Source organism: Chaetodon trifascialis, chromosome 8 (genome assembly GCF_039877785.1).
Source record: "Chaetodon trifascialis isolate fChaTrf1 chromosome 8, fChaTrf1.hap1, whole genome shotgun sequence".
Taxonomy (NCBI): Eukaryota; Metazoa; Chordata; class Actinopteri; order Chaetodontiformes; family Chaetodontidae; genus Chaetodon; species Chaetodon trifascialis.
Window position 1 is genome coordinate 28,193,454 of NC_092063.1, and position 23,209 is coordinate 28,216,662.

The following is a 23,209-nucleotide window of genomic DNA, read 5'->3' on the forward strand; positions in this document are numbered from 1 at the left end:
TTTTCAGTTGGTGGGTTTCCTGTTTGTAGCGCATTTTAGATTTGCGGGTCGCTATTTGATGCGGTGACCAGCAATACGCAGAGTCCTGTATGTGTGTGTACAGTATATTACTGGACAGAAATCATTCACAGTGCGCTGAAGAGGGAGGGACGGGAGGATGAAATGCCAATTTCAGCCTGTGATCTGTTAATGTCTGACTGAACAGCCTCATGGAAGTGATATTTTACAGTTCTACATATTTTAATCTAACGAAATTCGTTAAAACAAGTCACTTGGTGCTTTCAAAGCCATGTCATTGAGCTGAAAGGTTCCAGATTTCGCTCGCCTTCACAGGCGGCTGCGGAGCGCTGCAGACGGCTCGCACTGCGCACTGCAATGTTCAACATCATAGGCTTAATAAACTGTAGTTAATTATCACTGATCTTTTTCATCACTCTGTCTGTGTGACTGTCTGTGTCCTCCTCTCTGTGTCTCTGTCTCTTTTTTCAGACTGTTCACGCAATGAATATAAACAGTAACTATTAAAAAAAAAAGTTATAGTCGCGGGTAAACATAGTGCTCAGAAGCGCACCAAGAATGCATTTTATACGTCAGGCGTTGTGCATGCGTGTTTGATATTAATATTGTGCCGCTGCACCTCAAATAAATGTTTTTTTGGGAAACGGAAATGTTCAACATGACTTCATCATGTTAGACCAGGCAGACAGGTTCTAACTACAACATCAACTCTCCCTCCGCAGCCAGCGAGCCTCATCCCCCGCACGGACACCTACATTCAATCATGAATAATCCTAATGGGCCGATCAGACCAATGGAAAAAAACAATGTTGTGGGGCATAAAGGGCCAATGGGCCGATGTAGATGGGCCAATCTACTTGTTTTTATTGGCCAATCAGTTAACACACACACAAATGAAAACAGCCAATAAACAGTGAAATCAGTATCATGAGTATTTCTCAGATGATGATTTCTGTATCTATCTAATCTGTGGCATGCAATATTGCACCCCGATTTTGTATAAATCCAATTGTTTCATTGTTTCAGCTGTCGTGGCCAAATCTCTTGTTAACTTATTAAGCTCTTCCGCACAGTGTGACATCTATTTTAATTATTAGAGAGCTGCTCTAATGGCCACTGATAGACAGTCCATCCTATTCTATAAACTGTTGGTGGTTTGTGAACTTCACTGCATTTGTGCATTTGAAGCGATTAACTCCCGGCACATTTCAGAGCTGAGTAAACCTGTAGTTTCACTGACACATCGCGCATCATCACCACAGGCGTCATGATGTTCTCCTGTCTGTCACTCTGTCAGGCGTGTGTAGTGTCGAGCCGGCCGCGTTGTTGGCTGAAAAGTCATTATTTGCATTACAGTGTATCCTTTGTTCTAACTCAATGGATGGTCGTCAGCCAAACAGGCTCCCAGCCCCCACTGTCCCACAGACTAGCTATGGCCAGTAAAACAGGTGGAGGGCTGAGGGGAGCGCGTACCTCCAGTAATTAAAAATCAATTTGTGCCACAGATATTAATATAGTGTCGCTGGCTACTTTATAGACTTCACTAAATGTTTCCATTACACTTAATTACATTTATGGATAAGCCAACTTTCCTACCTCCCTCATGCATCAAAATGTATATTATCAGTCCAACCAGGAAATCTTGCGATCGCAAAAATTAGCGCATATTCAACCAATACTAATATGACTGTCTACTGGCCGCTTCCTGGTCTATTTTTGCAGAGAGCCGCGCGCCTGTTGCAGAAAACATAGGCGAGCCCTGGAATCTCCAGATGACGCGCTCTGCTCCTGCAGCTCTGTCTCTGTTCCAGCACATGTAAAGTAAAATTAGGTCATCATTTTTGTTGATAATTATCAAAAGCAAACTCTATGTAAACAGATGGAGCCTGTTTATTCTTGGAGTCACAGGCTGTTTTGTAAAGCTACTTCACTTTTATGACTCAGGAATGATTTTGTAACTTTTTTTTTTTCGAAGAAGATAATATGCAGCAAAGGGCTGAAAGACGGAATCGAACCCGTAGCCGCTGCAGAGAACTTCATACATGGGGCGGACGCTCTACCAACTGCGCCAAATCTTTTTTAAGATGGGAACTGAATCTTTTCGACTGGTTCTGTAATGTGAAGTATGGTTATTATCATATAGGAAGTGATTATATACAACTTTTTTACATGAGTTTGTTTTTTTTGATCGCAACAATCACAAAAAAATTCATACAGTATATTTTAAGAGAAAAACTTAGGAATTTCCTGTTTGCAAATTGAAAATATGCATTAAAACAGGCTGATGGAAACACACATTTATGACTTTTTTAAGACTTTGTGCGAGAAATATTTTTCTAAGTTGATTTAAATAATCAACGTAAAATAGTTGAGTAACTGTGACTGCCTAACTACAAATAAGCCTACTAAAGCAGATGAATGTAGTGGAGTAAAAATCTTTGCCCTTGAGATGTGTTCCTGTGAGGGACACGCCATCTCCTGGTGACACCCTGCAATTGAATGAAGAGGCATGTTTATAGTGGATTCTGGGCACACCCCCAAGAGGAGGGGGGGACTGGTAGCTGGCTGGCAGCCGGCTGGGAGCCGGCTGGGAGCTGGATGGCCTCTGGCTTGGAGGGGAATTTCAAGGCTGCTGCATCTGTAATGCCCCAAACATTTTCAATGGGTGACAAGTTGGGACTGCAGGCAGGCCAGTTTAGCACAAGGACTCTTTTACTATGGAGTCATGCTTTTGTAATACATGCAGAATTTGGTTTGACATTGTCTTGCTGAGATAAGTAAGGCCCTCTCTGAAAACGACATTGTTTACTTGGAAGCATACACTACATAGTCAAAAGTTTTAGAACACCCCAATATTTCCAGTTTTTTATTAAAAATTATTTGCTCTGAAATGAAAGCATGGTACAAATAAGCAATTGGAGTTAAAAAAAAGAAATCATAGAATCAGTTTATAGACCAAAATGTATTCTAAACTTTTCACTCATCAAAGTGGACACCTTTGGCAGATATAACAAGCTGAACACACTTTTGGCATTCTTTGTACAATAGAAATCAAATATTCCTCAGAAAGTTCTCCCCAAGTCTGTTACAGAAGTTCCCCATAAATGTGTGGCACTTGTAGGTTGCTTTGCTTTCACTCTTCTGTCCAGTTCATCCCAAACCAGCTCGCTGGGGGTGAAGTCTGGAGACTCTGCTGGCCACATGTTTTCAAGCTTACCATCTTGTTCTTTTTTCCTGAGGTAGTTCTGGTGTAGCTTGGACTTATGTCTTGGGTCATTATCTTGCTGTAAGATGAACCCCTGACCAACTAGGCGCATACCAGAGGATACTGCTGCAGAATGCTGTGGTAGTTGTTTTGGTTCAAGGCACTTCTCACTCGTCGGTACAAGTCACCGACCCTGGATCCAGCAAAACAGCCGCAGACCATCATATTTCCTCCTCCTTGTTTGACAGTTGATGTCACACACTGTGGAACCATCCTTTCGCCTACTTGACAGCGTACAAAGATCCTGCGTGATGAACCAAAAATTTCAAATTTTGATTCATCAGTCCGTAATACCTTCTTCCAGTCTTCAGTAGTCCACTGGCAGTGTTTCATGGCCCAGGCAAGCCTCTTTGTCTTATTCTGATGTCTTAGCAATGGCTGTGTTGCTGCAACTAGTCCTGCCAAACCTGCAGCTCGAAGTCTTCTCAGTTGAAACTGAGACTTGCTTACTGTGACCACTATTAAGCTGTGCTGGAAGCTGTTGTCCTGTGAGCCGCCTATCACCCAAGCTGTTAACTCTCAGAAACTTATCCTCTAATTAATTTATGGCTTTGGGTCTGCCAGACCTCTTCCTGCCAGTTTCTGAGTGCCTTTTGATGGTGAAGAAAACTGTACTCACTGACACCTTGACTTTGTAATTTCTCTGAGGAAAGACCTACATTTCTAAGTGTTATGATAGTCTGTCTCTCTTCCATTGTTAATTGCCTTTTTTTCGCCATTTTTGTAGCAACACACTACTTTCTGCAGTACAATATTGTTGAACTGATGCTCACGAGGGTATGGTACCACAGTGTGTTCCAACGCTGCTTTTATGTAGACAGAGGGGGTTGTAAGCAATTAAGAAAAGTTGGAACACCTGTAGGATTTAGTAGCACCAGCTTTCAAGGCTTGATCCTTGAAAGCTTCATTGCTGCAGAACAGCTTTAAATTGTTAACCCGTTTTGTGTTCCCTGGAAAAGGTTTTTTTGTATAATTTTCAAATGTACATTATTTGTCTTGGATCATTGGACTTGATAGACTTGAATTGCAATAAATAACTGAAAAAATTGGGGTGTTCTAAAACTTTTGACTGGTAGTGTATGTTGCTCCAAAACATATGTATATGATTCAGAATTAATGGTGCCTTCACAGATTTGCAGGTTCCCCATACCATGTGCACTAATGCACCCCATACCATCACGGCTGCCGCCTTATGAACTGTGTGCTGATGGATGGTCCTTCTCCTCTTTAGCCAGGAAAATGCAGCATCCATGATTTCCAAAAAGAATTTCTAATTTTGACTCATCAGACCGCAGGACAGTTTTCCACTTCACCTCAGTTTATTTTCAAGAGCACAGGACCAGAGGAGGTGGCAGTGTTTCGGGATCTGATTTATATATAGTTTCCTCTTTGCATGATAGAATTTAAACTTGCATTTGTGGATTCTGTGATGAACTGTGTTCAGAAACACAGGCTTTCAGAAGTGTTCCTGATTCCATGCAGTGATGTCCACTACAGAATCATATCTGTTTTCAGTGCAGTGCTGTCTGAAGGCCCGATAATCACTTCCAACCAATATTGGGTTTCAGCCTTGTGTACAGTGATTTTTGTAGACTCTCTGAATCTTTTAATGACTTTATGTACTGTAGACAATGGAATCCCCATATTTTTTTGCGACTCTACATGGAAAAACATTATTCTTAAATTGTTGCACTATTTGCCACCACAGTTTGTCCCCTCCACATCTTTACTTCAGAAAGACTCAGCCTCTCTGGGACGCTTTTTTTCTACCTAATCATGTTACTAACCTGTTGTCAGTGAACCTAATTCATTGTGAGATGTTCCACCTGCTCTTGTAGCATTTCACAACTTTTACAGTCTGTAGCCACTGTCCCAACTTTTTTTAAACATGTTGCTGGCATTTTAAATAAGGATATTTCAATTTCAAAAGAAAGTTGAGACTACACATTTAAAACACCCCAAATAATCATTCTGACAAAACACTCAATATAGAGTGAGTCAAAGGAAGACATCCTGCTGCTAAAAATGAATGAATTAGCAGCAGGAGTTGACAAATAATCAGAATAATTAGAATTAGAGTAATTTCTTTTTTGAATATAACATCTTAAGATGTGGGTGGAAAGATTTGTTCTTGCAACTGCATTTGCAAGATTTTTTGATCGGAACATAGATTAACCATGGTATGTGATATGCAACTTCAGGACACTTTAAGAACAAATATTGCTATTATCTGTGTAACAACTGTGCCACAATATGAGGTCTTTGAAGTCTATTATCTGATTGGTCTGAAAAAGATGTTCAAGCTTTATGAGACCCTTGTTTGTGGGGTTATGCCATATGGGGGTATATTTGCATGGTTACTGGTTATGACTTTCCACCAGGCTGTCAGAGCTGTGGAGATTACAGTATTTCTGAAACAGGGGTGTTGTTTAATGGTTATGTTGAAGAATGATAAATCTAAAAGGGAAATGTTTTTGCAATATTGTTGTTCCAGGTCCATCCATGGGATACTGGGGTTGGTTTAATGAATCTATTTCACAATATATTGTGTTTGATTTAAAATTAATAGATAAAAAACAGTTTGGGTCCACGTGAAGATTTGCATTTTTGTAGAGTGGATAGTTTGAGTTTTGCTTTTGTGTTTTTCCAATAAAAAGGTGCAATGAGAGAATCAGTAGATCTGAAGCATTTATCTGCTGGTGCGATGGACAGCATAGAAAAGTAGTTCGTTTGAGGGAGTATTTTCATTTTGATAGTTGTGATTCGTCTTATGAGAGAAAGAGTTAAATTCATCCAATGTCAAAGGTTGTTAAACAGTTTTGACAGCCTGGGTGAGATGTTAATGCCTTAATATTTAGTACCAGTTACCAGTTCGAAGCAGGAGTGAAAAATCCTGTCCTTGAGAATCCCAAGCATCTTCTGAAAGCGGCAATATGATGGACATGTTCCGTTCCAATTTATTGTATAGTTAGAGATTTTTAGAAAAAAGTATTAATGAAATTAAGAGTTTCTTTTAGGGAAGGTAAAGGGTAGGGTTGTCCCGATTCGATCACGTGATTGGAAATCGGGGCCGATCACATGACTGCAGAATCGATCGGATCGGACGTCATGTCCCGATCAGGTATCGGATAAATAATACATTAATCACATTTACAATATATGGGACAGTGATTAAAAATAAATAAGAATAAAATAGTATTTATCAACTACCAACTTTACATGCCGGGTCTGTGTCTGTGACAGACGCTACTGAACAGCGCATGCACGGAACATGGCAGCACACAGCAGTTTGTTTTGAAGCTCGGGATCTCGAGAGGTGGGAAGGACAAACGAGCTTTAAACACCGCAAACTTGATACAACACCTCAATACACTGCACTGCAGTTTACAATACACTGCACTGAGAAAACGAGTTAGGAGTGCAGTTCCAAAAAGCACAATACTGGCCTTAGGCTACTTGATAACAGTCACTATTATTTGCTCATTTGTTTGCATTTGGTTTTTTGATGCCTATTTTAAGTTAAGCAGCTATTTGTTTTAATACTAGACTATTGGGTCTTTATACCATGGTCTGGGTGAATACTCGATTCTGCAGGGATTCTGCTGCAGGGTGTAGGTTAAAATGTGTTGTGGACATCTATAAAAAAAGTTCCGGTCAAATAGCCTGACTAGTTGGTAACTGTGGCAACAGAAACTCAGAACATGCATTAACATATGTTGTTTCACAGTTTATTTATCACAACGGCAAGACAGTAGAGGACCCACACAAGCGGTAAGAGGTGCACTTGCCCTCTGAAATGATACTTTGTATCACCTAACATAACATTAAGCAATCATCTCACTTCCCTCCACTGATTAGGCCTAATATAACAGCTGCGGCCGACCGAGCTGCAGGTTCTGTGGTCAGAACCGGTTATCTTGGCAACGCGTCACAACAAGAGATATTAAATAGTCCACTCAGCCACTTCTTGTGAAAAACTTTAACAGTAAAAAACAACATTAAAGTATTAATAATTGATTTAATATTTATTTCTTTCCTAAGTGACCATGGTATAAGCGGGATAATGCCCGTCGAGGTGTCCATTATCAGAAATGAAAGCGAATCCATTCATTTCTGATAATGGACACCTCGTTGGGCATTATCCCTTACGTAATGTTGCACTATTCCTAATGTGAAGAAAATTTTATTTCTGTGTTCTGTTCTGAATTGAGACTGTAATTCAAGCTACCTCATAGAAGTTTACAATACACTGCGCTGCATGCAGTGTTACATGTTAATATAAGAGCCATTGGTTAAAAAAACTAAAAATAAAAAAATAAGGGGTATCCTGGATCTTATTCTTTGCTCTTAGTTCGTTTCATAATGTTTTATAGAAGTATCGAATTGGAACTCGGTATCGGCAGATACTCAAAATCAAATGACTCGGACTCGGGGGCAAAAAAACGTGATCGGGACACCCCTAGTAAAGGGTCCTTTAAGTACAATAGGATATCATCTGCGTAAAGGCTAATTTTATGTTGAAGGTTTGTGGTGTGACTTGCTTTAATGATGTTGTTTTAATGTTTTAACATAGCAGCAGCAAGTTGCTCTATGAAAAAAGCAAACAATGAAGGAGAGAGTGGGCATCTTTGCCTAGTGCCCAGTTGAAGTGTGAAACTCATGCTTCCATTTGTGGCAACTTTGAACTGTATAGTGTCTTTATCCAGTGGATGAACAACTGCCCAAAGCTGATTTGATTGATTTGTGTAGTTCAATAAGAAGGTCCAATTGACTTGGTCAAGCTTAGAATTTTCTGTGTCTAATGATACAATAATTGTGTTGGTCTGAGATTTTTGTGCAAGATTAATGATGTTAAATAGTCGTCGTGCAGTATCTGAGCCATGTCTTTTCTTGCTAAAACCTGTCTGATCAGGATGTATTAAGGTGGAGATAGCAATTTCTAATCTGATGGCTAGGGCTTTTGTAATAATTTTTAATCGGTGTTTATTAGTGACAGGGGGCAGTAGCTGAAAGGTTGAGTTGGGTTTTTGTTGGGCTTGAGCAGAACTCATATGACAGATATATTCATGTTTTCAGGACTTTTGATTTCTGATATTAACCTACAAAAAAACGAAGAATTCAGGAGGAAAGATGTCAAGTCCAGGTGATTTATTATTTTGCATCTGCCATAGGACTTCATGGAATTCATCTGATGTTGATGCCGCATCCAGGATCCATCTTGCTGGCTTAAAGTAGGTAGATCCAGGTTATTAAGAACCAACTGAATCTCTGATGGATCAGAGTCTGTATCAGAGGGGTATAATTTATTATAGAATCCTTGATAAATGTTATTTGTTTCTTATGGGTTTTGGATGATTTTGCCCATTGGGTGTTTTATAGCTGGAATTACTGCTCTCTCTTTTTTACATTAAATTTTTGAATAAATTTTTGTCTTATTACTGTGGTCAAAAGGATGATATTTAAGTTGTTGGATAAGAAATTGTGTGTGTGTGTGTGTGTGTGTGTGTGTGTGTGTGTGTGTGTGTGTGTGTGTGTGTGTGTGTGTGTGTGTGTGTGTGTGTCTTTTGTTTTGTCTTAAAGAAATTTCACTTAGTTGAATTTGTGCATTTGTACCTGTTTTTATATTTGTTCGTTGGGGCTATTTGAATACAGGTCAGTAAGATGCTTTTTCTTCTGTTCTAGTTGTTTTTTTAGTTCCTGTTGCTTTTTCTTTTTATTTGTTGAACATTATTTTATTTGTTCTCTTATTGCTGCCTTGTCTGTTTTCTATAGTAAGGATGATGAAATTTCAAATTTTTATTTATCTTATTTATTTAAAGTCAGACCCTTGGTTGGGTGGTATCACATCTTAAAGTAATGCAGATAAGTTGTTAAAAATGCACCTGCTTAACCACCAAGGTGTGCCTCCTGCTGGTGTTGCCACCAATATTGATGTTTCCCAAAGCAGCATCTCTCAGGTCAACTTAAAATTTAGCCTAATCTTCTTCTAGGGAACTTGAGACAACCCTGCCACCTTTTCCTTCCTCCTCCTCTGGTCCTAGGTTTGGAAGAGAAACTTTGACTGGCTTGTTTTGTTCCAAGAAAGGTCCAACTGTGGACCTTTCAGACTGGCCCTCATGGTTTGATGGTTGAGGTACAAGCTTCTTGTCTCGGCCCTCTGTCTGCATGGGTGAAGCAGACTTGGTGCTCAACTCTCCAGTAACTGAAGGAACAACCGATGAAGTGATACCTGTGGAGTTTAAACTAGGAGGAGGGGTTGTACTTGTACATGAGGAGTGGGAGCCGTTTCATGGTCTGGGTGGTTGTGAGATCAGGGAGATCATCATTAGCAGGACGTCTTTCAAAAGGTTTGAATTTGCCTTGCACAGGTACTGTGTGCTGGCGGTGATCACTGGCGATGGAAGATGCCAGCTACCATGTAGGCCTCTTCTTTATAGATGGAAAACCAGATTCCCAGAACTTTCTACATGCAGCACAACTAGCTTGGGGTTGTGGCTTTTCCAAAACAGGCTTGATGTGGTGGACATGGGTGTATCCTCTTGCCTCAGACATCAAATCACTGTTATAGACCCTGTGACATCTGTGTGCCAGCTTGTCCTGCAGAGTTACTGGCAGGAGACTGTCTCTTCACGATGGAGTCTGCCTTCTTGTCTACGCCATCAGACTAATGGCAAGAAGATTCATCAAAAAACAAAGCACTGGAAACAAAGCATTCCCTTTTCCTGATGGCATCAGGAAAAGGGAATGCTTTGTTTCCTGGGTGGTTGTACACCACAGAACTTCATCGTCGTGCAACTGAAGCCAGATTTTAAATAGATGGTTTGGCTTTTTGGAACACTCCATCTTTTATTATCCCTGTCATCACTGTCGACTCCCACTGGGGACTGTCCTGTCTGGACTTGTAGGACACAACCTTTCTGTGTATTCTCGGAATTTTCGTTACTGTCCAGCAGCCAAAGACAGAACACAAACGGCCTGCAGCAGAAGTATCACAGGTTTCCAAAGTATATTCAGACAACCATTCAAATCAAGTGACACCTATATTGTGTTGACCCGAACAGCTAACCTTGAACAATCTGTGGAACTCATTGTTGGGCTCTTTTTCGCAGCATCATACCCAATACTACACACACAGTAAACCAGGCTACTCAGTTGTCTTACTGCAAATTGTACATTGTGTCCTCTCCCCTTGCAGATTGGACCTGATGGTATGACCAGACTGAGTAGTTCAGCTCTCAACAATGAGTTCTTCACCCATGCTTCTCAGAGCTGGAAAGAAAGGCTGGCCGAGGGTAAGTGATTGGTCAATCTTAGACAAGTTGCTACATTTTATTGAGACTCCTGCAATGTCTTAAAAAGTCATATTATTTGAGACCCAATGGGAATGCATTGATTACTGTTGGAAATGAACTAGTGATGGCAGCAGCAGAGCCAAAGGTTGTTGTGGGGAAGGTGAGGAAACCATAATTACAGCTAGTGAAATCCATGGCAAAACGCAACAATGTTGATGTATGTATTTGTGTGCGCCGAGTTTGTACGAGAGGTGGAAACAATTTTCCTCACAGAAGGACAAGTACATCTAAATCTAAATGTGCTTCAGCATACTTCACATGGTGTGAATGAGAAGGAGGCCATATAGTGCATAAATACACAACAAAACACACTGCTACATGATCTTGGTGACTCAGTCCATTTAGGAATGTGAGTCAGAGAATGTCTTTGAACCTCTGATGGTAGTACTGTCCTGGAACATCACTACAACTAAACATCCACTTCTTATTTTAACAAGTGAAAAGCAGCAAAGTTAGGTTTTTCAAATTATTAAACTGGTTCACCCTCCAACAAGTTCAGATGTGGAGCTACTCTTTAAACCTGTGTTTGACCTGTTTAGGTGAATTTACCCACGAGATGCAAGTGCGTTTCCGGCAGGAAATGGAGAAAGAGAAGAAGGTTGAGGCATGGAAGGAAAAGTTTTTTGAAGAGTACCATGGGCAAAAGTAAGAGTCAACCCGTTTCACCCAAGTCTGAATTCATTCAAACCATATTAGAATATTGTTAACATTTATTAGTTGACTGTAGTACTAGTAGTAGTAATCATAGTTGTTGTAGTAGTAGTAGTAGTACTACTACTATTAATAGACAGTATTGACAGCAAGAAATATTAATTAGAAAAAGATGCAGATATTCATTTGGCCACATGTTTAAAGATGTTTATCTCCGTCTCCTTAACTGTCCTCCATGAAGTCGAGACAACTTGAGTATGACCTACATCAGTCATGGCTACTGTGGTATGTAGACAAATGTGTGTCCACAATTTGCTAAAATGTGGTTTGTGTATCTTTAGGTCTGGCCTGACACAAGAGGAGTCCCTAAAGCTTACCATGAGTGAAGCCAGTGAAGTTGCAGCCAGTGTGTTGGACAGTGATGTGGCTGTGGTTGCAACTGGTGCCCCCAAGAGACGCAGTGTCGGTCGGCGGAGGAGAGACGGAAGGATGAGGAGACGCACACGAGCTGACCTGCGACGCAGGGCCCGTCGGACCCTCTGTAAGGCCACTCCTCCAGCCATACAGTCTGCAGAAGCAGCTGAGTCCACCACTGCTCTGGAGATCTCGGCAGTCTCTATTGGTTCTCCTATGTCTGACAACACAGTGGTTCAAGGTGAAGTTGTGCTACAGGCTGAGTGCGGCGTGGAGCTCCTAGCTGAGAGTCCCTCCATGGAGCCAAAACCCAGTCCCACTCCAGAGCCGGTCACATTGCCAGCCCCCACGTCTACTCCGACTCCCACGCCCAGTCCCAGCCCCAGCCCCGCCTCCACCAGCGCAAATGAAGAGCCTGAAGTTACAGTCCGCCTGCTCCCAGAAGAGGCTGCACCTGTACTGGCTTCAACCTCCTCCCCTTCTTCCTCTTCCTCCTCCTCTTCTTCATCTGCCTCCTCACCTTCCTCCTCACCCTCCTCACCTTCTGATAGACAGGGAGCTTTTGCTGCAGGCCTGGACTCTTCTTCATCCTCCTCAGCATCCTCCAGTGCTGCAGTTGCAGCCGATCCTCTGGATGACACTGCTTCCGTGGTCACTTCTATCACAGGAGGTACTGCCACCAGTAGCCGTGAGAGCAGCCCCTCAGCCAGCCCAGCCACCACCCCCTTGCCCAGCTCCCAGCTGAAGGAGCAGAAGAGAAGGCCTCATGAGACCCAGGCCTTCTCCAGCTTCCCCGAAAAGAGGCCGCGGCTCGACGACCGTCAGTCCTTTCGTACCACAATTGACAGTGTCCGCTCGGAGAAGCCGCAGCCGACAACAGAAGAGCCCAAGGTGCCACCTATCAGGGTAAGACTTTGTTGCATAAACTTTAAGGCTCCAAGGCTCCTTATCTGTATATAAGATTTGCGCACAAAAATAATTTGCCTGTTCAGAAGTGAGTTGTTATCCAGGTAAAATATGACCCACTGTCCTTCTGTCTCTGTCCCAGATTCAACTATCCAGAATCAAACCTCCCTGGGTCAAAGGGCACCCCACCTACCAGATCTGCCCCAGGATCGTGCCCCCCGGGGAAGGCACACGGCGGTCAGGGACGGGGGGCGCGCGCACCCTGGCGGACATCAAAGCCCGCGCCCAGCAAGCCCGGGCCCAACGCGAGGCCGCTGCTGCTGTTGCAGCCACTAGCAACGGGGCAGGGCCGTCAGGGGTCAGGCTGCGGCCTGCTGCTGGGCTACCGGATAGCAGCAGTGGACGACGAGCACGAGAGCATCCAGGACCTATCGAGCCCGGAGGAGGAGAAGGAGAAGGAGGAGGAGGAGGAGGAGGAGGAAGTGGAAGAAGGGGAGGTGGTGGGATGGAGGAGCAGGGATCATCTGCAGGCACTAATTCATCTGGAACACAACTACAGCTTCTCAGTGTAGAACCCACACCCCAGCCCTCCCCTTCACTGTCAACTGCCTCAACCTCCATGTCCTTCGAGCCCCCACAGACCCCAAGTCCTCCTCTAGAGGAAGCAGCTGAGGGGTCAGAGGCTGGCGAGGAAATGCAAGCAACATCAGCCAGTGTCCTCCAAGTTTCCTCCAATGGGCTCACAGACAAGGCAGTTGACTTGCCCTCTCCAGAGCCTGAAACTGTATCTGAGTCTTCGGCTTACCAGCTGAGAAGGCAAAGCCAGGTTCCCATGTCTGCCGCTGACTCCTCTGAAAGGGCAGACCAGGGTGAAAAACCCTCTTTGGCCCCAACCTCCATCCCAGATTCTCTTCCCAGGTTTGGGGCTCAGGGTGTGGACGTTATTCATACTCTGACCAGTTCCTGTCAGCCCAAAGAACAGGTACACGGGAAGGAGGCTGGACTGGGTGGTGTAATCCAGCATGGTTCCCACCATGTGGACCAACAGGAGGTATTCTCCCACTCAGCTACCGAGAATCAGCAAACAGATGCACCCTCCCCCCAACATGTGAACTCCTCTGGCAGAGAGAAAGATGATGAGGCTGGGACACATAGTGACTCCACGGAAACCGCTTCCGACTGTGAGAATGAGAGCCAGGAGGATGAGCAGCAGCCTGACCAAGACTGGTGCCCCCAAATGAGTACCCAGAGAAATGGCCAACTGGTCATCTGCAGTCCTCCTCCTCAAAACCAGCAGCCAGTCATCCAGGCCCACGTGTCCAGCCGCCAAGGTCACACCGTCATTCAGCCTTGCTTCCCCAGTGTCCTGCCCCACACGCAGCACACTCGCCCCAATTCCCAGGACCATCAGTTGCTCCCCGCAGTCCACCCACGAGCACGTAGGGACACCAATGTTGTGGTCAAAATGGAGCCTGGAGTTGATTGTAGAATCTCCAGACAGAGCTCTCCTGAAGAGGAGTGTCATGGAGATTTAAAGCCCCCTGTCACTCACCTGACCGTTGCAGCTGCCTCCAAGAGACTGGCCAGCTCAACCAGACCAGTCTCCAGTGTGGAGGCCAACAATCCTTTGGTCACTCAGCTGCTCCAGGGCAGCCTGCCCCTAGAGAAAGTTCTACCCTCACACACTGCCAACAGACTGGAAATCAGCCGATTGCCAGGACCACACAGACCACCAGTGGCAAGGACCCCAGGCGTGCACAGCAGGTCTGAGGTCTCAGACAACACTCCACCAGAACTGACTGCAGTCAGCCGCCCCATCTCCTGTCTGATGGAGGCCTCAGCCGTATCACAGTATCAGTCCCAGCAGGCCCCTGGGGCTGTCCCGGTCATCACGTCTCTGCCACCCTCTTCATCCTCCTCCAGTTCTTTGACCTGTAGGAGTAAGTCAGACATTTGCTCTCAGACTGCTGTGGAATCTGTTATCAAAGACTCTCATGGTCCTCAGCCCTCACAGGGGACCACTCCAGACAGGTCTCAGCCATCCCACCGGACCATACCTAATGGTCCTTCTCCTCCCCATGCAGACCCCTGTCCCACGGAAGTGGTGCCTACTATAAAGATCAACTGGAGGCCCCCACAGTCTCAAATCCCCCACCCTCACCAACAGCAGCTGTCTCCTGCACCCACTGTGAAGAATGAAGTTGGTGCACGGCCCTCTTGCCAGGCTCTTCCCAGATCCTCCCCCACTAAATCCATGAGTGTTACCAAAAAGGAACCTGGGAGCTCCGTGGACAGCTACATGAGCGGAGGGGCGATGGAGGGACTTCTCAACATGGAGATGACTTTAGCCAGGATGGCAAAGAAAGACCAGAGCAAAGGGCCCTACTCCTCTGGCTCTCCGTCCTCCTCTTCCCCCTCACCCTCCTCAACTGCATCCTCCCTTCCCTTCCAACTCTATGGGAAGCTCCCCAAGCAGTGTGGAGGAGTAAGCTACACAGCCAATGTGTCAGTGATGGACAACGGTGGTTTCTCCCGTAGCATGGCAGACAGTGTTCTCCAGCTGCGCCCCCACTTGGCCTCCACCCAAACCACCCTCAGTATTCAGGCCTTTACTGACAGTACAGCTGAGGAGGTTGCGCTCAAGTGTTCATGCCGCCTCAAAGCCATGATCATGTGCCAAGGCTGCGGTGCCTTCTGCCATGACGATTGCATTGGGCCCTCCAAACTGTGTGTGTCTTGTCTGGTGGTCAGATAGTATGTTGAAGTCCCTGTGCACTGTAACTGACTGCTATCTGTACAGTATCAGCAGGAGGACTGGGGGGCTCCACAGTGTACAGAAAACTGATTAGGGTAGAACACACAGGAAGAACTGGACAGACAAGATTTGCCTTGTATAATATAATGGGTCTGTATCTTTTGTTGCAGATTTTCAGATTGTTTTTAGCTGTACTGATATATTATTATTATTGTTATTATTATTGTTATTATTGTGAATTTGGGGCATGATTGATTGTAAATTGTGCCTTTTTTTTTCTCTCCTCAAAAACATTTACCTCATCTTATCTTGCTCCACCTGTCATTTGGTGGCCATCATTGTTTTGGTCCCTTGTTTCCTCAGCAAACAGGGATTTGTTGTCTCTGCACAAAGAAGTATTTTTTTAATCATTAAAATGAGTAAATGACATTATTTTCACTGCTTTGTGTTTTGACTCATTTCATGGTTTCTTTAGACTCCCATCTGTACTCTATATAGAATTTAGTGACAGTGATCATTGAGTCGTGGGAATCCTCATTACCTTTTCTGAACAGAGATGAATCATAGATACTGGCCACCTCCAACACAAGACACTCGCATAGGCTTTTATGTGCAGACTGTGTAAAGATCACCAAGTTGAAGATAGATGTGGTCCACTCCACTGCGCACACACACACACTGATCAGTGCAGAAACATCTGTACCAATTCTGTGCTGGAGCCTCTCAAGTCCAGGTGAGACATGGTGCAAAAGGAGGTAGGCATTAATATGAGAAGCTGAGCACATATTCCTTCAGTGGTCAAAGGATATAATAAAGAGTGTGCATGAATTGTGTTAGGATTGCTCAGAGCTGTTTAGCCCAACTTTAATGACCACTCTCACCACTTCATTTTTCTACACCACATGACTCTGAGTAGTAGTATGCTTTTAACTTCTCAACAGGTAGGTATTGGTTTCTCCTGCTTCTTGCCTTGTAGTGTCTTTATTCCAAAACTGATGAACATGTTGTGAAGACATTACATTTAAAGAAAATATGAACAAGCAATACTTGATCGTGGGCAGAAGAGTGTAAAACTTTTACCCTTAAATAGGGTTTGTCCACAGCAACAAATGAGGTTTGGAAATAGCCCATAATGCCTGTTTTAGCTTACGTACTCTGCTCCTGGTATCTGACAGTCCTACATCACAAGTCAATACGAGAACACAGTCAATCCTCATTTACTCCGGGTTAACCTTTATTTCAAGAGCAAATTAAAGACCAATCCATACACAGCCATCATTAACACATAGACAATACAAAATAAATATTCACCATCACTTTGTTCTTCATCACCAAATAAATACCAAATATGTGCAGCTCAATATTCCCAGTGTATTGCAATGTACTCAAAATAGTTTGTGACAATAAAAGGGAAAATCATATAAACAGAAGCACAAAAAAATCTTTAGAAAATTATTTAAAAACTTTTAGTTACAAAATATTTGCACTTAAAAAGATCCCAGTTTTTTAAATAAATAATAAGATATATAAAACAATTCATAGTTGATATCTTAAAATATTTCCTCTTTGTTCAACAAGCAGAGGAAATGATTCCCGTCTCTTGGTTACCATTTAAAATCCTATCAGGTAGCATTTTGAATAAATAAATAAATAAATAAATAAAAATAAAATAGATAATGAATAATAAATAGGCCAACATAAATAATACAGCAGACATGAATAAGTTATTAAACCAACATTTGCAAAGGACTTAAATAGTTAAACAGCAATAGTAAGAATGAAACTACAAACTAGTCCTGGAGGTGCAACATCACGATGCTCATATAGAATACTATCAACATTATTGAGTGGAGGTGGGATATGTTCACTAGCTAAGAGAATCTTCTCAGCTCAGGCTGTATACTGAGCTCCTTACTTTGTTCTGCACTCTGTGCCTATATTTGTATACCTTGAGATACCATTGCTTACACTAACAGTTTGATTCCAGTGTGCTACTACACACTTTACATCCACTCCCTAATCTGTTCACACTCATACTGTCATAAAGCAACATGCAAACAGCAAACAAATGCAAAGAACAGATGATAAAGTTCCAAATGAGAATAATTAATTACACACAGTATCTAAAGGTTTTGGAAAGAAAGATTGGTGTTGTCAATGTGATGTCCCACCCCCTGTCCGCCATTCTGTCACACCTCGATGCCCTTCACCGCCTGGTTGATGGACTCAAGGAGAGCCCGGTTCTCAGGGTTCTGGTAGCAGTCTTTATTGGTAAACATGTGAGTCAGGGTTTCTACATAGCTGTCGAAGTTCTGCTCTGACAGCGGCTCCTGCTGAACACACACAAATTCAAAGTCACAAAATTCCAAATCTTACTACTCAAGTAAGTCTTGAGTCTTTTAAGTGTAAGAGTTTTATTCATGGGGTCATGGTAATTGAATAAGCCCATAATTAACTTTCCGGGTAGCCTTCAACTGTGATACCAAACATTAGTGATGGTTGGTTGATTGGAACTTGCAAATTTTCACCAAAAACGTTTGTTTACAGTCCATACAATGAGTTGCAATTTTTTAGCAAAATTTTATGTATTTCCACAGATGCCATTTTGATCTCAACATTACCTTTTTGTGAATGTCCTGGTTGAATTTATTACTGATGAGGTGTTGCAATATTAAGTGTCCAAACAACAACTGATGGACAATAACCATTGATAAAATGATCATTTTCATAACACTTTAAATCACAATCGACAGTGATTTAGCTTGTGTACATAACACTCGTTATATTCTGAATTTCCACTTTTTAATACATTTGAAAGTCATGAAATACAGAGCCAGCACTGTGTCTGACATTGATTGGTGGCTACCAAGGATAATCAATTTAGCCTGTTCAAACGTTTGGTTAAATCTTACAATTGGGTACTCAATTGCTTATAAGATTGAGAAACTATCATGCTCAGCGCTGTAAAGCATGAGATTGGAGGGGGCAGGAGGGAATTCTGCTACTTTGTCCTTTTTTAAAAAAACAAAACAAAACAAGAGACATTGTGCATACTCACCATGGCGGGCAGGTGAATGTTGGCCAGGCTGCGGATCAGGGCCTGACTCAGGCCGGATAGCTCCAGGAACAGGGCCTCATTCCTCTCCTCGATCTGTTTATTCTCCTCCTCTATGCTCTTCAGGTTCTTCTCCATTGAGGAGATCTGAAGCAGAGACAGAAACAGAACACAACCTGAAGCAGCAACACAGAGAGCTTGACAACAGAAGCAGAAATATTCATTGTCAGCATTTTCCTAGACATCTTGTCTGTTGGCTGTGGGCTGTAGGGAATTTTTTAGTTTTAGTACCACCGTTGACCACTAGGACAGACTGGTAGCTAGGCTGATGCACTACACCGTATCCAGCTCTTCTAATGCAATAATGAAGCTGGTTAGTGCACCATCCATCTTGACTCTCTTGAGTTATTGACTGTGCTACATTTCAAACCAACAGCCGCCCATCACATGGCAGAGTCTCCTGTATATATTTTGAAACATATCAAAGGTCTCATCTTTGTCTTGCTAGCAGCAGTGCAAAGAGCTAAGCTGCTGGGCTCACCTGAGTGTGCAGGTTCATCATGTCAGCTTCCATCTCTGAGTTGGACTCATTCAGCTCGTTGATCTCCTTGTTGAGTTGCTTGATGTCCTCGTCGTTATCCAGAACTGAGTGAGAGCAACAGCAAACAGAATATCAAGACAATGCCAATCCTACCTACTCTGTCTGAGTATGATTACAGGTATGACTTATATCTGTGGGCCCACATTGGTGCTGTAGTGGCAGCATATTAAACTGTAGAAAACATTGTATCTGGTTTCCTATGTCTGTCTGTGTATGATAAATGTTGAATGGTTTTATCTTTGACAAACCTATTTTCTTATATGTTGATGTCTCCATGTTTTAGTGTTAGTAGTCATAGTAGCAGTAATAGTTTGGGAGTCATATGGGACATATTCAGGTAAAAGTACTGGCTCTTACCGTCACTGGCTCTGAATTTTGCTGTGATAAACTCATCTCCAGGGAACTTGGCTCTCTTCTTGTTTGCTGATGCTCTGGGACAACCTGACAGACTGAAAGAGTGGCTGGTCAGGATCTATTCATGAAGGAAGAACCCCTCACACCACACAATTTGCTTTCTACTCTGAGCTCCTCCCGGGTGACAGAGCTCCTCACCCTATCTCTAAGGGAGCGCCCCGCCACCCTGCGGAGGAAACTCATTTCAGCCGCTTGTATCCGGGACCTCGTTCTTTTGGTCATGACCCAAAGTTCATGACCATAGGTGAGGGTAGGAACGTAGATTGACCGGTAAATCGAGAGCTTCGCCTTTCGGCTCAGCTCCTTCTTCACCACGACAGACCGGTACAGTGACCGCATTACTGCAGCCGCTGCACCGATCCGCCTGTCAATCTCACGTTCCATCCTTCCCTCACTCGTGAACAGGATCCCAAGATACTTAAACTCCTCCACTTGAGGCAGGAACTCTCCCCCAACCTGAAGGGAGCAAGCCACCTTTTTCCGGTCGAGAACCATGGCCTCGGACTTGGAGGTGCTGACTCTCATCCCAGCTGCTTCACACTCGGCTGCGAACCGCCCCAGCGCATGCTGAAGGTCCTGGCTCGAGGTAGCCAACAAGACAACATCATCTGCGAAAAGCAGAGACGAAATCTGCCGGCCCCCGAACTGAACCCCCTCCGGCCCGTGGCTGCGCCTAGAAATTCTGTCCATAAAAATGATGAACAGAACCGGTGACAAAGGGCAGCCCTGCTGGAGTCCAACATGCACCGGGAACAGGTCCGACTTACTGCCTGCAATGCGGACCAAGCTCCTGCTCCGGTTGTGCAGGGACTGTACAGCCCTCAATAGAGGGCCTCCAACCCCATACTCCCGGAGCACCTTCCACAGAATGACGCGAGGGACATGGTTGAATGCCTTCTCCAAGTCCACAAAGCACATGTGGACTGGTTGAGCAAACTCCCATGAACCCTCAAGCACCCTGTGGAGGGTATAGAGCTGGTCCAGTGTTCCATGGCCAGGACGAAAACCGCATTGTTCCTCCTGAATCCGAGGTTCGACTATCGGCGGGACTCTCCTCTCCAGTACCCTGGGATAGACTTTCCCAGGGAGGCTGAGGAGTGTGATCCCCCGATAATTGGAACACACCCTCCGGTCTCCCTTTTTAAAAGGAGGGACCACCACCCCAGTCTGCCAGTCCAGAGGCACTGTCCCCGTCTGCCACGCGATGCTGCAGAGGCGTGTCAACCAAAACAGTCCTACAACATCCAGAGACTTGAGGTACTCAGGGCGGATCTCATCCACCCCCGGTGATTTGCCACCGAGGAGCTTGCGAACTGCCTCAGTGACTTCAGCCCCGGTGATGAATGAATCGACCTTCAAGTCCCCAGTCTCTGCTTCCTCTACGGAAGACATGACAGAGGGATTGAGGAGATCCTCAAAGTATTCCTTCCACCGCCCGACAGTATCCCCAGTCGAGGTCAACAGCTCCCCACCTCCACTGTAAACAGTGTTGACAGAAAGCTGCTTCCCCCTCCTGAGGCGCCGAACGGTTTGCCAGAAATTCCTCGAGGCCAACCGGTAGTCCTCCTCCATGGCCTCCCCGAACTCCTCCCAGACCCGAGTTTTTGCTTCTACAACCGCCCGAGCTGCCGCACGCTTGGTCTGCCAGTACCCATCAGCTGCCTCAGGAGTCCTATGAGCCAACTAGGCCCGATAGGACTCCTTCTTCAGCTTGACGGCATCCCTTACTTCCGATGTCCACCACCGGGCTCGGGGGTTGCCGCCACGACAGGCACCGCCGACTTTACGGCCACAGCTACAGACGGCTGCATCAACAATGGAAGTGGAGAACATGGTCCATTCGGACTCAATGTCTCCAACCTCCCTCGGGATCTGGTTGAAGCTCTCCCGGAGGTGGGAGTTGAAAACTTCCCTGACAGCGGGTTCCGCCAGACGTTCCCAACAGACCCTCACAGTTTGGCAGTTTGGGTCTGCCCAGTCTGTCCCGCTTCTTCCCCTGCCAGCGAATCCAACTCGCCACCAGGTGGTGATCAGTTGACAGCTCAGCCCCTCTCTTTACCCGAGTGTCCAAGACATACCGCCGAAGGTCAGATGATACGACTACAAAGTCGATTATTGACCTCCGGCCTAGGGTGTCCTGGTGCCACATGCACTGATGGACACCCTTATGCTTGAACATGGTGTTCGTTATGGACAGACTGTGACTAGCACAGAAATCCAATAACAGAACTTTCGGTCGAGTGAACGCTGGCGCGACTGGCTGCCGCGACTGGCTGCCGCTACTCTCCGGTTACTTTTAAGTGTTTTTATGGTTTTATGGCCTCTATGTGGCCTGGGTGTACTATTGTGTTAGCACTTTATGGGAGCTGAAGCGTCTACCTGCGTTTATTTACCGATCCAGCTACTGCTCCTGTGTGTTCATGTGCTCGCTAGCCAGCACTAGCCTACCTGCTGGAAGTTAGCACCTGGCCACAGACATGATGTGGGCCAGCAAGCCCCTCATCTGGTCTTATCTGGACTCTACTGTCCCGATGGCAGAACCGCTCCGGTATACGGCTGCAGAGCTTCTCTGGATCCGCTGGCATCTGTCCGTGCCTCCGCCGCTGGTACTGCACCACCACCCGGACATCGCTCTCCTCCCCCGCCGGAGATACATCCATCATGGGTCTCGTAGGATCTTCAATCACGACAACTCTTCCACAGCAATCAAATCCTTCTGGTCCACCACTCGTCGTCCGCTCAGAAACTCCGGCAGGGTTGCGGAGAGCAGTGCATTAGCTAGCCTGGCTAGGTTGGCTAATGCTAACGCTACTGTCAAACACAACAACACCACTGTTCGCTTCGGTCTGCTCAACATCCGCTCTCTTACGAGCAAGGGTCATCTCCTCCAGGATCTCCTCACTGACCGTAAGCTTGATTTTCTTTGTTTAACTGAAACGTGGCACAGCCAAATGACTTTTCCCAGCTAAATGAATCCACTCCTGCTGGATCTGTTTACATCTGTCATCCCCGTGGCAACGGTCGCAGCGGTGGTCTCGCGGTAATTCACCACGAGAAGTGGAAAGTCCTGCCTATGTCAGTCTCTGCATTCAGTTCGTTTGAATGTATTGTGTTTATGCTGCCTGGATCCTCTCCCACTGTCGTTGCCACCATTTACCGACCCCCTAAGCCCCACACTGACTTTTTAACTGACCTTGCCACTCTTCTTACACAACTTTCCACTTTGACACCTAACATAATACTGCTGGGAGATTTCAACATACACATTGACAATAAAAATCTGCCACTCACCAGAGACTTTTTATCATGCCTCGACAGTTTTGGACTCCATCAATACATTGACTTTCCTACACATACCAAAGGACACACACTGGATTTACTCTGTTGCTCTGGCCTCACCCCCTCCAACTTTACCTCTGATGAACTTCCCATAACGGACTATTTCCTCCTCACATTCAGTGCTGCACTCTCCCTCTCTGCAATCAAACCTCCACGTCTCATCTCATTCAGGAATCTAAAGGACATTAATGTTGACACTCTCTGCTCCAGAATTGACAGTATCTCAATCCCGGATTTTCTCTCCAACCCTGATGATCTCACAGCGCTCTACAACAATGGTTTAAACAACATCCTCAACTCTCTTGCCCCACTGAAAACTCGGTCTGTTTCCTTTTCATCATCTGCTCCCTGGTACACTCCTGAACTCCGGACAATGAAAACCAAAGGACGCCAACTGGAACGGCTTTATAAAAAAACTGGACTCACAATACACATAAAC

General features: G+C 44.7%; 2 protein-coding genes across 10 annotated transcripts in view; one reads left to right on the forward strand and one right to left on the reverse strand.

Annotated features, from left to right (window-relative positions):
• asxl1 (ASXL transcriptional regulator 1) overlaps positions 1–15,374 on the forward strand; it is a 32,901-nt gene extending 17,527 nt beyond the window's left edge. For all 3 annotated transcript variants that reach the window (XM_070969532.1, XM_070969533.1, XM_070969535.1), the window contains 4 exons: positions 10,479–10,575; positions 11,175–11,280; positions 11,628–12,606; positions 12,749–15,374. In XM_070969532.1, the coding sequence (XP_070825633.1) occupies positions 10,479–10,575; positions 11,175–11,280; positions 11,628–12,606; positions 12,749–15,361 (3,795 nt within the window). In that variant the 3' untranslated portion in view covers positions 15,362–15,374. The remainder of the gene's footprint in view (positions 1–10,478; positions 10,576–11,174; positions 11,281–11,627; positions 12,607–12,748) is intronic.
• A 1,199-nt stretch (positions 15,375–16,573) lies between these two features.
• myt1a (myelin transcription factor 1a) overlaps positions 16,574–23,209 on the reverse strand; it is a 36,792-nt gene continuing 30,156 nt past the window's right edge. For 6 of the 7 annotated variants that reach the window (XM_070969540.1, XM_070969537.1, XM_070969536.1 and 3 more), the window contains exons 20-23: positions 19,375–19,466; positions 18,958–19,061; positions 18,420–18,563; positions 16,574–17,694 (exon numbers count right to left, since the gene is read on the reverse strand). In XM_070969540.1, coding sequence (XP_070825641.1) covers positions 17,551–17,694; positions 18,420–18,563; positions 18,958–19,061; positions 19,375–19,466 — 484 coding nt within the window. In that variant the 3' untranslated portion in view covers positions 16,574–17,550. The remainder of the gene's footprint in view (positions 17,695–18,419; positions 18,564–18,957; positions 19,062–19,374; positions 19,467–23,209) is intronic. The other variant, XM_070969538.1, reaches the window with a different exon arrangement.